General features: G+C 35.9%; 1 protein-coding gene across 1 annotated transcript; it reads left to right on the top strand.

The window, feature by feature from the left end:
- The first annotated feature begins 10310 nt into the window (after positions 1–10310).
- LOC140230925 (uncharacterized) lies at positions 10311–12222 on the top strand. The gene is made up of 2 exons (XM_072311064.1): positions 10311–10491; positions 11585–12222. The coding sequence occupies exons 1-2, from the start codon at positions 10311–10313 to the stop codon at positions 12220–12222; spliced, it is 819 nt and encodes a 272-aa protein (XP_072167165.1).
- The last annotated feature ends 2904 nt before the right edge of the window (positions 12223–15126 follow it).

Here is a 15126-nt window from a genome sequence, read left to right as displayed (position 1 = left end):
CAATGCTGTATAGAAAGGCAGTGAAATCCAAGATTTTTTTGACTGCCTTCAGTTGTAAAATGTTACTCTCTTTCTTTTTGCCGGTAGATTTGTTTCAATAGCAGTGTCTATTGGTAAAGAATATTAAACCACTATTTGCATTCTGCATAAATACACGTTTCAGTTGTTGTATGCGTTACCATTAAAAAACAAAAACAAAACAAGTTCTGGAAATGGATACTTTTCATATCTTATTGAGATGAAACAATGTGTATAAAAAGTAGGAATTTTCTTAAACATGTATTTTGAGAGAATAATATTAATAATTATAACACATCTATATAACCCATTTCCCATAAATGTACATGTTCAAATGCACTTTACTATTGGATCATACATAAACAAGTGAGCGTTTAGATGTCTTTTGAAGATGATGAGAGATTGCTGGTTGCGGAGAATTCATTTTAAGCTTTCGAACCTCACGGAAGAGAAAAATCACAAGAATATTTCAGTAATGATTTGCTCATCATTGTTTCAAGTGTCAGAGATTGAAGAACAATTCCCACAATGCTCACGATACTGCACAGATGGCGGATGGAAGTGACCTAGGAATTATCATACTGATGACCAGGGGACAGGAATCATTGTTATACTTCTTATTTCATGCCACCGTTACAGTAATAATCATTCTGCACAAAGTCAATTCAATTCAATTCAATTCAAAGTTTATTTCATTTTCCGACAAAACATAAGTTACACTTCTTTTGACAACAGAGAATAAGGTAAACAGAACATTATGTATTGAAAAGAATGTACAACAATTGAGGACCTTATAGTAATTATACATTGTTGTAAAGAAAGAAACAGAAGTGATCGAAATGAAGTACATGTATAACTTTGCTTAAAGTGCGAAAAATGGAGAGACCCACTAAAAAGACAGAGCTTGTAGAATGTGGGCCCCTCTGGAAAAATAACATCAGTGGGAAGATTAATTGAAGCATCATAAATACAAAAGGAAAAAAGAAGAAAAAAAAAAAAGAAGAAGAAGAAGTCTGGAAGCCCACTAAGAATTAGATTCACAGATAAATACATTTACTTTCATAGACGCGAACAAACATAGAAAAAGACTATAGACAACGAAGCAACTACTGAAGAAAAGGTTGTACGGGACAAAACGGAATGGACAAGACTAACAAACAGAAGACAAAATAGCAAACGAAAATGCACAACAGAGACAGCGATCTCCGACAGAAGCATGTCAAGAGAAACAGATGATAGTTGTGGAGGAAAAAAAAGTGATATTGTAACGCCTGAAAGGAGAAAAGCAAGGAAATGAAGGGACGTATGAACAGGAGTAAGATAGAAATTCAAGTCTTTGACGCTTTGGGCGATAGCGTAGATGGCAGCAGACATCCACTAAAAAGAATACAATTTATTCTTCAAAGAGGAAAAAAGGTAATTAAGTCAGTAAGTGAGAAAGAAGGCCAATGGCTAGTTCAGTACTGTAGAGTCATACGATTGCAATAGAAAGGACTTCAGTCTCCTCTTGAAAGAATATATAGATGGGGCGTTTTTTATATCATGATTCAAAGAGTTCCAATAATTTGGGCCTATATAAATAAGTGTATTTTTAGCAAGGATCGTGCGTAAAAGGGGTAAATGAAATTCATTGGAACGCCTAGTGGGATATTCATGAAATGATTGGTTTTTGAGGAACATAGAATCAAAAATAGATGGAAGCAAATTGTTGTAATGATTGTACATAAATTGGCCTAAATTATACAAAGACAGATCTTTAATTTTTAAGAGCTTGCTAGAGGCAAACAACGTGTTTGTATGAGAACGTACAGGGGAATGGCAGATAACGCGGAGGACTTTCTTTTGCAAGAGGGACACTCTTTCAAGTAAATTCTGATGCGTGTTGCCCCAAACTAAAACTCCATAATTCAAATGAGGCAATATTAACGACGAATATAACATAAGTAATATTTTTTGTGGAATATAAAATTTCAATCTATTTATAACACCTATATTACGCGATATTATGTTACAAATATTATCAACATGTGATTTCCAGGAAAGTTTATCATCCACAATGACCCCCAAGAATTTAATATTTGATACTCTTTGTAGATGAGAATCATCTAAAACTATATTTGTGTTTAAACTATCAACAGTATTACTAAAAATCATATATTTCGTTTTTTGAGCATTGAGTGATAACTTGTTAGCTCTGACCCAGTTTGTCACTTTATTCAATTCAATATTGATTTTGTGAACGAGAAAATCAATATCGTTATGGGCGAAAAATACATTTGTATCATCTGCGAAATGAATAAAAGAGAGATCATCAGATACGCGACAAAAATCATTTATATAGATAATGAACAATAACGGCCCTAAAATACTTCCCTGTGGGACGCCACATTTAACTTCTCTGATAACTGAATCATTATTTTTAATTGTAACAAATTGTTTTCTATCGACTAAATAACTCTTGAACCACTCCAAGGCCTTCCCACGTACTCCATAATGCGATAATTTATAAAGTAAAATGTCATGATTGATGGTGTCGAAGGCCTTGGAGAAGTCCAAGAAAATACTAACTAAATGGGAATGATTATCAATGGCATGAACTACTCTATCAACGAAATATAAAAGAGCATGCGAAGTACTATGTTTTTCACGAAAACCAAACTGAGAGTTCGTAAAAACTTCATGTACCTTCAAAAAATTGATCATTCTCTGATAAATAAGTTTTTCTAAAACCTTAGACAGTGAGAACAATAATGAAATTGGGCGATAATTGCTGACTACAAGTTTATCGCCTTTCTTAAATATTGGTATTACTTTAGCCAATTTCATTTTATCGGGAAACACACCGTTAAAAATTGACAAATTAAATATATGAACAAGTGGATCAGCAATCGAGGAAATAACACCCTTAAGTATAAAATTATCTATCTCATCATAACCAGAACTTCGTTTGTTCTCAAAAGAGGAAACTATATCAATAATTTCAAATCTATTAGTCGGTGTAAAAAATATGGAATCAGAGTTGCGCTGGCCTAAAAATTCAGTAAAATGAGTTTCTGTTACAGGAATAGTTTGAGCATAGTTTTCACCTATTTCTGAAAAATAGGAATTAAAAATATTTGCAATATGAAGAGAATCATTAATCAATTCATCATTCATTTTAATTTTGTCAATGTCAGAGTTTTTACTCGGAACATTCATGGCCTGTTTTAAAACTTTCCAAGTATTTTTCATGTCAAACCTATATCTCGAGAATTGCTTAAAGTAATATCTCTTCTTTTCAGAACGTAAAATCATTGTCAAAGTATTTTTGTATGATGTATATCTATTCTTCGATCGCTCAGTTTTTTCCAACTTATATTTATAATACAAACGATTTTTCCTATTAATTGAACGAAGGATTGATTTTGAGATCCAAGGTAACCTGGGTGTTTTTTTGTAATCTGTTTTATTTTTTTTGTTTTGGAATTATATCATCTAAATGATGATTGAATATTTCCATAAAATTATGAAAAGATATATTGATATCATCGCTGCCAAACACTCCTGACCAGTCAGCATTCTCGAGAGCCACATCAAAACTAGCTAACTTTTCGGGTGAAACTCTACGACTAAACAAAGGAAATGAAGGAGGTTTAATATTAGATGAAGTTTTAAGAGTAAAATAAGTCATTATTGGAAAATGATCAGTCATATCTGAAAGAATTATGAAAAAATCGGGGAGGGGTAGAATATTACAAAAAAGGTTATCAATGAGGGTGGCAGAACGATCTGCAATACGTGTGGGTTTGGAAATGAGCGGAAGAAAGGATGAGGATAGAAGTGTGTGAAGAAAATCACTAGAGATATTATCATGCTCAGATTTCAGCAAATCAATATTGAAATCGCCGAGTAAAAAGCAATCCTTATTTCGGAAAACGTGTGAATTTGCCAAATCTGAATAATAGGTTAAAAAATCATTAGCGTTTGAATTGGGAGGTCTGTATACAATGCCTAACATAAGATTTTTACATCCTGGGATGAGAATTTCTATAAACAAAGATTCAACCGTTTCGTCCATTCTAGAAATATCTTGATGGACAATAGTTTCAAAGGAACATGATATGTACAATGCAACACCCCCACCATTCTTATCAGGCCTATTATTAACAAATAAATCGTAACCATCAATTGCAAAGGAATTTTCTGCATTAGAAGTTAACCATGTTTCACTTAATCCAATAACCGATAACGATTGACTTTCATCAGATTCTAATAAGTACTTTAAATCATCAAAATGTTTATTTAAACTCCTAATATTTAAGTGTAACAAAGAAAACGTATCCTCAGAGAAGTTATGAATCATATCTTTGTATTGATTTACTGTAATATAATTGCATGACATATTTTGAGTGAAATCATTACTAAAATCATGAGGCAATTCATTTGCTCCTGTATTCAGGGTATCGGTAACAAAATCATCATGAGGGGTGATTCCTGTACTGGTTAGCCCACTAACTGGGTCAGAGTCTAACCTAGTGTTCCTAAACAATTCAAAAAAGTCATCATTCGATACGGAATAAAATGGAGCATTACAAAAATTAGCCATGATTAAAGGTACGAGACGAGATTATAAAAGTCTGCGATGTCAACAAAGCTAGGATGTCATAAATAAGTGGATGATACAAGAAAATAACCAGTCGCCAGAAAGAGGCAAAACACTGGAGTAATCTACAAGTATAAATGGCGTCAAAATCACGATAAGCAGGAGATCGCTGAGGAGAAGAACGTGGAACGAGAAAGAGCAGAATAAGGTAAGTGAGAACGTTCAGAAGCATCGTCAGAGAAAGACGTAGAACACACACAACACAATAAAAAGAATAAATCAAGTGTCTCTGTGGGCTTCCGAAAGAGGAGGACAGGGATGAGAAGGGAAGTAAAAGAACGAGCTCGACCGGCTGTTGTCGAAAAAGGAGAAGTACAAAGACGTGAGTTGCGCTAGCGTAAGAATTCAAAGTGCTGCACAGTACGTAAACTTGTGAATTGCAGCATAGACACACCAACTGAAACTTTGACGGAAAAAAAGAATCAGTAAGAGTTCAGTGGAAGCAGTATATATCGACAGCATGAATGGCTGTCCGTACCAATCATACATTTTTGGCAAAGCAAAATATCCAATGTTACATAAAAGTCGTCATAAAAGTCGTCATAAAAGTCGTCATAAGTAACGGAAGTCTGCATTCATTTGATATGCATGATAAAAGTGGTATGTGAAACACAAACAACGTCACTTTAAAACAGCTGAATACACACGAAAGAAATTTACCCCAGTCCTTAGATACTGGCTGTCTATATATATACTGCTGAGTTTTAACTGCCCTGCGCTAATTTTCGGGGTCAGTTCGGTGTTTGGAACCGTCAGATTAGTGTTTGTTTGTTTGTTTGTTTTGCTTCTGGACAATGTCAGGTTCTCTTTTCCCTTGTTTCATCTTTCATCCCTCATCCTGTGTGAAAACTGTTGACTCCGCTTAAAGATGAACTGAATACATACATGATAATGTATCCAGAATAAGACATCATTTTGTGCTGCTTCGTACTCCATTAACCTCGGTGGGCTCGCGCATCGTCGTAAAGATCGTATATCCCTTCTGGAAATGTCACGAAATTCTGCTTCTTATGTGGTTGCCCTCAATATCATTACTGCCTAAAATCTCTGAAACGTTTAATTTTCTATTTTCTAACTTTCTTATTGTAGCTCCGCTTTTGGAGAAAAATAGCCTACCGTTTAAATCGTCTGATCATATCTTATCAGTAGAATCCAATTTATCATATTCAGTGAGGCTGGGCTTACTGGGGATCCTCCTGTATAGTACTTTGATTTTTTTTTCTTTTACTAGTATTACATCTCCGTTCTCTGTCACAATGATTTGCTTACCTTTCATGTGCAAATCAGCCATGAATAATGAACCATGACCTCTTGTGTATAATTCCGAAAGTGATCATAGTTGAATACTTGTACCATGCAGAAACAATAAATGAAATGAAATGAAATGAAAATAAATATGATATGAAAGTACACATCACGTACTCTGAGATACATTTTGCTAGTTATCATGTCACACATTGATTGGAAGAGTAAACTATGCGACGTCGTGGCTGATGTTAGAATGAATATTTTAATGAATACTGAGTACTTAATCGACATTACTATATCATCACTTTCCTCTTTTACCAGTTGTTTACACTGATATTTGTTTGTCTGTCTGTTTGTTTGTTTGAGGTATTGATAAAGAAATTCGGAGGAGTGTTTGAAAAGATGTAGCACGTATTCTTTACAGCACAAAGACGGTTGTGAGCATGCATGGTGAGTCATATTACATTGAATTTACCAGCTACCATTGACCTCAGCCAGGGTCGCGTGTTTCTGCCGCGTCCGTTCTGCATCTGCGCGCTCTTCACAAGTCATGCAGCGCAGTCGGTATCGTCGTCAAATACGTCATGGTACTTATAGCATTCAGCAAAAACAGACGAAACGGTATTGATGTGATATAATAATAACAGAATGAGGAAGCTGCACACAAAGATATAAACACAATCACGTTTTTAGGAAGAAAAAAAAATCTAGCATCTGCAAACATTTCCTTTTAAAATCATCGTTGAAGCTTTATCAACTTCTGACAAAAATAAAACCAGAAAGTCGTGTGATTTGTTTTCTTTTCACATGCTTTCGCGGAAATTGAAATGTTCGCTAAGTCATCACATCGCAACGCTCCAGCGTATAGTTTGTACACAGCTCAAGATATCAAAATTACCTTAGCCTATAATTTAGCATAAAATACATGTAGGTTTTATGCATGTATTATACCATGACGTGTGTGTGTGTGTGTGTGTGTGTGTGTGTGTGTGTGTGTGTGTGTATTCCAGTCATGTCAGTAGAGTGTTGGTGTATTATGCATGTGTTTTTGATTCACGGACTGGCCGAAAAACAGCCTTTAGGCTTGAGCCCAGTGTACCGTGACGAAATGAAATGAAAGGAAATGAAGGTCGCGAAAATACATCAATGGACTTCGAACTACGAGACAGGCCTTGCTCTAGCTGTTCATACACGTGTAGTTTCCTTTGCTTTGTTATCTGGGTGCTCCACTGTCGTTGATCTGTGACCTTTACACAAAAATGAGCTCTAGATGAGAGGGCATTTCGTTGTAACATTTTGCACTATATTTGCATTCAAGAGGTGGGCATAAGTATATGTGTGGTTGATTATTAAATCGGTATAGCATATACCTGTTGCTTGGAAGGCCTATCATTTATAACACAAGTTCCTACAAAGAGGGGTGATTGTCTCTATACTCCTGGTAGCCGCTGGTCAGCACTGGTCACCACGCTACTGTGTGGCTACTGAGCAGACAAACACACAGAGGTAAGTTCATTTTTTTTATGATCTTCTGGTTTTTTGTGGGGTTTTTTTTTTGGGTTTTTTTTCTTGACCTTTCACTCTGGCTTAAAACGTGCCCTGTCGAAGCAATGTATCAATCTATTTTCCATGAAAAACTTTATTTTGTAACAATCTCTTTAATGATATATATATATATATACATATATATATATATATATATATATATATATATATATATACAAATGTAATATCGTTGCTCCGCGTCTCGAAATATTGTAGTCTTCTCATGCAGCGATGGCTACTTTACAGGTATTGTTCACCATTGGTAGCAGTGATTTTAAAAATGTTTGAGTTATCACATTTGATGCGTAAGAGATGTGTATAGGTCAGTTGTATCACAAAACAGCCTACCACATAAAATTTTTGCAATAAAGCCTAAAATATAAGGAGATTTCACTATTTTTCTTACTAAGCCATAACTGTAGGTGGTTTAGTCTAGAAACAATAACTATTGTTCGCATTTTGTATATTTGACAATACATAAAGGTCCTGTTTACCTTTGGGAGCAGTGATTTAAAAAAAATGTCAAGATATCACTTTTGATGCATATGTGTAGATCAGTTGTATCACAAAACATCCTACCATATAAATAATGTTTTGCACTAAAGCCTAAAACAAAAGGAGGTATAACTATTTTTCTCAAATCATGTAGTCTGGAAATAATTTTATTATACCTATTGTTCACATTTTGTATCAACACTTGACATCGATTATACTAGTTCAAATTGTTACATTGGTTGTTTCTATCCCTAACTCACATTTTAGAACCATTTTGATGATGATTGTAATCTAAAAAATGTGTTATATTTTAAATTTCTTGGTATTTTTGTAGATAATAAACTTTCTTGGAAAATACATATTGATCGTATCTGCAAAATAATTTCTCTCAATATAGGTGTTATGAACAGACTGAAATTTTATATTCCTGAAAAGACATTATTTACTTGTGTTATACTCCTCTTTGATACTCCCTTACCTTAATTATGGAATTTTAGCTTGGGACAATACTCATCAGACGCTGCTGAATAGAGTGTTATTACTGCAAAAGAAAGCCCTCCGTATCATTTCCAATTCTCCCACTCGTTCACATACAAATGTATTGTTTAACTGTAATAAGCTATTAAAAATCAACGAATTATTTTTATACAACTTAGGCCAATTTATGTGTATGTATGATAACAGTTTACTCCCACCTATCTTTGGTTCTATGTTCCAAAAAAATCAATCATTCCATAATTATCCCACCCGACGCCCTAACGAGTTTCACTTACCACTTCTTCGAACGATTCTAGCAAAGAATACACTTATTTACACTGGACCAAATTATTGGAATTCCCTGAATCACGATATAAAATCTGCTCCTTCTATATACTCATCTAAAAGGAGATTGAATTTTTTTTTTCTTTTGCAATCCTATAATGACGACCCCCAGAATCAGACAAGTTTATAGGTTTATTTTGTTACCCGTCCGCAAAATCTTCATTGCCGTTCTTTTAATTATTGTTACTGTTGCCTAAGCTTTGTCTATGATAAGATCTTCTTCAACCTATACCTCGTAGTTGAAGGGTTTGTTGTATATTCTTCTTTTCTTCTTCTTCTCTTTCTTCCTCAAACCTCCGAGGATCGTTGTCTCTGTTGCATATTCCTGTCTATTTTGTTACCTCTTTGTCGCGCTATAGTCTTAAATGTTTCCTCTCGTGTCGTCAAGTCAGTTTTCTTTCCTATGGTATACAAGTAGTCTTGTTGCTGTCCCAGTCTTGTCTCATGCTCATTATTTTGTTTGTTGTTGTTTTGTGTGTAACTGTTTGTCCGTCTGTCTCTTAGTAGGCTGCTAAACTTTTTGTGCCAAACTTTTTGTGCTGCTTTGTTGCTACATTCAGTCAAATTTTGCATCACTCTACAAGTATTGTCTTTTTGGTGGGTCCCTCCGTTTTTTTCACACAGTGCATATTGACAATTCTTTCACTTTCGTTACCTCAGCAACTATTGCAATGTATCGATACTGCTAGTTTTTCCCATTATTGTTGTTTTCTCTGTACAAATTTACATGCATTGTTTCTGTCACTCAAGAAAGTGAGACTTATGCTTATTACTTTATTGTGGAAAAACGAATAAATTCGAACTTGAACTTGAACTTGAACTTATTACTATTATTATTGCTATTATCATTAGAGTTACAGTGAATGTTGGACTTTGCCATTTAAAGGACTGTTTTCTAGGGGCACACGAACGATTTGCTAAGGATGCGAATGTCGCAAGTCCAACATTCGTACCCTTTAGTTTCATGTCACCACAATCATGAAAGTGAAGGGAAGTTTTATGTTAAGATACATATGAAATTATTTATAATTACTTAGATCTATATTGCTCGACAATAGCGGTGGCCTGGTGGCCAATATTGGGCAACTAGGTTTCAATATGGATTACAATGTTTCTTTTTACTTCTGATATATACGCGTATTATAATTCTAATGTGTGGTACACACGTCGGTTTCGATACACATACGAATTTGTTTTTTCAATTCAATTCAATCTTTATTTCCGATTCATATAGATATAAAATACATGTGAATATGAGCAAATTGTACAAAAGTGTAGATATAAAACAATGAAAACATCGACAAAACAATGAAAGATTATGAAAAAGAAAAAACATGGGAAAACAGCATAGGTGCATAAAGAACACAAGTTCATTAACGTTGTGTGTGTAGTTGATCAGAAAATGGTATGTGCGTAGAAAATTTGGCATATAAAAGTCTTAGCTAGGAGTGACAAAACCAAACCACCTTTAATCTCTTCCTGGGTTTTGTTGTTGTTGTTTTTTCATAGGATCTGAATTCCATTTTTACATTCGTCCGCCATGGCATCCTCAACTGACGAGAAAGCTCGCATCATGATCTGGAGCACTCCGCGCTCGATCTCGACCGCGTTCGCGAGATCGATGTCGGCTCGAGGAGACACGGAGGTCTTCTGGGAGCCCTACCTTGCCTGCTACTCCTTTGGTCCGAACCAAACGATACACTGGGGAGACAATATTCCAGGTAATTATCATTACTTAAGTTCATAATTATACCTATCGCACACAAGACATACATGCACAAATGAGGTAAAGGACATGTGTATTAATTCACAGATTTTGTTTCCTTTTATTCGCACGTGATGGAAATAGATAGTGTTATAGTTCGGTGTCACCAATCTAACAGTTATAATCGGATGAAGCAATAGACGTAGACCCTGAACGTGCTTATATCTATTTGCACATTATTCTTCATCACAAAAGAATGTTTTCAAATCAAGCTCATTTTTTGCATGCCCCCCCCCCCCCCCCCAAAAAAAAAAGGGGGAGAAAAAACAAAGCTCGTACATCGCAAACAATGGTTTATATAGCGCTTAAACCTCAAGCGCCGTTGATAAGAACCCTTTTAGTGAAAACAGGTCATAGGCTTATTAGCAGGCCTCTTTAAGCCTGATGAATTAGGGTGCCTATCAGTCATAACTCTCATTATAACCAATCTATGTGCCACCAATAAGCCCCTCTACGTCCAACTTCCACTGTCCACGAAAATAAAATTTATTGTTCTAAAAGTGCAAATATACCGCCAGTTTCATTCATATCTTTCAGTACATAATTTTGTAACCGACCATCAAAAGAAATACAGCGTTTGTAGAAACATTATCATTTTGACAATACTAACAAAAAGGAGGTTAGACCTAAATGAATTTGTTTGATAATTTCGGAGCTCTTAAACAAGAATGGCAAAGTTAGCGTAAGGTGTATGGATGTGCACAACATGGAAAGGGCCATCCAAATGTAGATTTTTTTTTTCTGTGTGTGTTTGTTTTTATGTGCACATACATGAGTCTTCATATCTCTGGGTTGTGTAGGTGTAAAAGAACAGTCTTTATAGCTAACGACAGGTACTCCAGGTCACCCAGTGCCCAGCATAAGCAATTATTGTCTCGCATAATATGCTGACTGCGCTTTGTTGTGTATCATCTGAAGTGTAATTATCTCTGTTTCACATATTTCGTTTCGATCGGGTAGCGTTATAGTAGACAAATCTGAATTTTTCACACAATACGTAGTATAGTTTTCATTTCCTGTATTTGTACATTTTCTGGCATGTCATACAGGTATGCTGAATGACAAGTATACGTATAGCTACATCGACAAGATTCTGAATGCTGATTACCCAAACTCCAAGGTACTCTTCGTCAAGGGGATGGTGGAAGGCATTCGTGGTAATTTCGACATCGTCGACGCCAAGTTTAAGCATTCATTTCTGGTGCGCCATCCCGAAAAGATGTTTCGTTCCCTCGAGCGAATGATAACAGCGATTCCTGGTGCGAAGGTAGATTTCATACATGGTCTCAAGACCATCTACAACGACCTTGAAGACTTCTACAACCATGTCCAGACGAAATTCGGCCAACCTTCTCCTCCCATCATCGACGCGGATGATCTCGTCTCCCACCCAGAGACCATCCTACCGAAGTACTGTGAGGCGATGGGGATCGAGTTTACACCCAAAATGCTCGAGTGGGACAGCGTAGACCCGAGCCAGCTCAACTGGCATTGTACAGACGTGGGGGCTATCTCCACCGATGCGCTAAAGAATACAGTGATCCTGTCCAACGCCATGCAAAGCAAGGGTTTGGGGAAAGCTCCCGATCCCACGAAATCATCTACGCTGTCACCCATTGTTGCAGAATGCGCCGAGTACGCCATGCCCGTCTATCAGAGATTTTATGACCTCCGCATTAAACCATGATATCATTGCTAGGGATTGTTAACACTGAAATGTTAACGATTATTCCAAGAGAAAAATTATACATTTTCTTTTAAATCAATGCTTTCAACATATAGACAAAATACGACGATATGACAGAAAATGTAATTGATAACGGGAATTATCGCGACGCTACATGCATGATATCTTATTGGTACTACACGGTGATAGAGGAAAATACTGTTGGTTCGTACATCACTTCACCGATGTGTGTCGACTTTACTTTTGAATATACATGAGAATGCACAGTCTACACTCATTTGCAAGGCGTCAGTTATTTAGAAGCAGAAGGGGTCATCTGGGTTATACTTTATCATATTATATTATGTGTATAATATGTGAGGTCATTATCCTCGTCAATCATGTCCTTTTGATAGTAACTCGTTCCATACTGAATTCTGAAATCCCCATAGACTCAACACAAAGACCACCAGGTTCCCATATGGAACAGGTTAAATGGCCTTCTCTATCTCTATTATTCTTACATTTGATTGATATGTCTTTTGAACAACAGGTAGGGTCTACGTGATATCTTATTTTCACTTAAGAGTTAAAGACAACTGCTCGTAATCATTTTGAATTACTACGAAAAACAATGTTGTTCATTTATATTAATTATCAATCTATATCCATGTAAATCACTGTTTAAATATTACTTGATAACTTTGTGCACTTGGCTTTCTACTATATATATATATTTTTTTTTGTATGAAAAGGGAACGTAGAAATAATATCAAATCAATCAAAATCAAATTTGATAAGCAAGGTAAGTCACTAATAAATTCCTGACCCAAACAAGGAAAGCATTGTACGGTTGAAAGATCAAGCAAAAATAAAAGAAACAATGAATAGAAAAAAAGGAAAAAAAAAATAAAGACAATTAAGATCGCATATAATGCTATATCAAAAGGCAGTGAAATCCATGATTTTTTGACTGCCATCTAGATGTAAATTATAATTTCCTTTCTTCGTAAAAGGTATAATGAGGGATTTTGTTTGTTTCAACAGCAGGGAAGATTTATGGTTATTGGGAAAGAATGTTAAACCAATACTTCCATTCTGCATGGACATGCATTTCACTTGATGTTGCATATACATGTATGTTATCATAATAAACAAGTTCTGGGAATGCATGTTTTTCATGTCTTATTGAAATGAAACATGTGCATAAATACGAACTTTCTTAAATATGTTTTCGGAGAGAAAGAGAAAACACTATTTTCTCATATTGTTACTTGTAGCAAGTGTCGGTGTTTCGAGGAGAACAATTCCCGATTCTCGCAGAAGGAAGGACTTATTAGAAAACACTAATGGCTAGAGGAGAAGTTATGTTACTGTTTACTAACCATCGAAGGTGTAGAATGCTCAGGATTGAATCCTTTGAATGGCCCTCTACGTGCAAGTCGTCAACTTACTGGGCGTCATCGTAGGTAATTCAGGTAATTCAGGTATAAGCGCGTTACAGCAATATCATTTTGGAGAGAGGTCGTCATGAGTCACTGAAGTGTGCATGACATTTAAAATGCATGATGATAACAAAAATGGTCTATGAACCAAAGACAACGTCGCTTCAAAACAGCTGAACACTACGCACAAGAGAAATTTGACCCATAATACTGAGAGATTTTATAGTTGACTATGTACTGTATATTTTGGGGGTTAGTATACTTGGAACCGTTTTCCCTTATGTTTCACCTTTTTATTTCTTTCCTGTGTGAAAATTGTCAATGAACTGCAATGTATCAAGACTATTAAAGACAACAATTTTTATGCTGCCTGGTACTCTGTTAACCTCATAGTCTGCATCGTCGTAAAGGTGGTATATCCCTTCTAGAAATTTCACGACTTTTTTGTGCTTATTATGTGGTTGCTCTCATTATCAATGCTTCTTAAAAAACATTGAAACATTGAATTTTCTATTTTCTGACTTTCTTTGTAGCTCCACTTTTTGAAAAAATTACCAATCAGTTCGTCAGATTATACCTTAAGACCAATATATTATTGAAAGTACACACAATTTATTCTGGGATTGGAATATATTTTGCGAGTTACCATGTCACACATTCATTGGAAGTGTGAATTATGCGATGGCGTATATATTGATTTTATGAAGAATATTTTATCGATATTTCTATCATCAGTTTCCTCTTTTGCGTCAATGTTTGTTTGTTTGTTTGGGGGGGGGGGGGGTAATAAACAGTTCCGTGGAAATATCTGACAAGATATAGCACGTATTTTTCATGGCGTCTTCAGTACAACGCAAAGACGGTTGTGAGCATGCATGGTGAGCCATACATTGAATTTACCATCTACCGTTGACCTCAGCCAGGGTCGCGTGCGTGCGTTCTGGATCTGCGCGCTCTTCACAGGCCGTGCGGCGCAGTCGGTATCGTCGTCAAATACGTCGGAGTTCGACAAAACAGAAGAAACGGCTCGTCCACGCACGCCATACGCCAGAGAAAAGACATAATTATCATACAGGGAATTACGATATACAATGGCAACTGCATTGTGTATACGTAAGTCCTACTAGCAGCCTGACCGTGAAAACACTTCTGGTAGAATAATAATATAGCCATGGCTGAATATCGATTTTTCAGATATAATAATGTTTGAAACCTAAGAAACAGGGAGTCCATGCGCATATACCGCACTTGGGTAATCGAGGCACTTGGGTTCAGAGTACACGCATTGTGGTATTGACAGGGTCAGACAAACATTGCTCGAATACATCATGGACTTCGAACAGCGAGACAGGCCTCGCTGTTGTTCATATACGTCTGGTTTCCGATGGTTTGTTATCTGTCGGTACACTAACTACAGTCGTTGACCTGTGATCTTTTAAACAAAAATGAGCCATAGATGATGGGGAATTTCATCATATTA

Source organism: Diadema setosum, chromosome 7, assembly GCF_964275005.1.
Source record: "Diadema setosum chromosome 7, eeDiaSeto1, whole genome shotgun sequence".
NCBI lineage: Eukaryota > Metazoa > Echinodermata > Echinoidea > Diadematoida > Diadematidae > Diadema > Diadema setosum.
The sequence above is the reverse complement of the archived record's forward strand: the minus strand, read 5'-3'. Positions and strand labels throughout refer to the sequence as shown.

Excerpts from the sequence above, each read along its gene's own strand:
- LOC140230925 (XM_072311064.1), top strand. The coding sequence starts at position 10,311 with ATGGCATCCTCAACTGACGAGAAAGCTCGCATCATGATCTGGAGCACT. Across the intron at positions 10,492-11,584 it reads CTGGGGAGACAATATTCCAG|GTATGCTGAATGACAAGTAT; the intron begins GTAATTATCATT and ends CATGTCATACAG.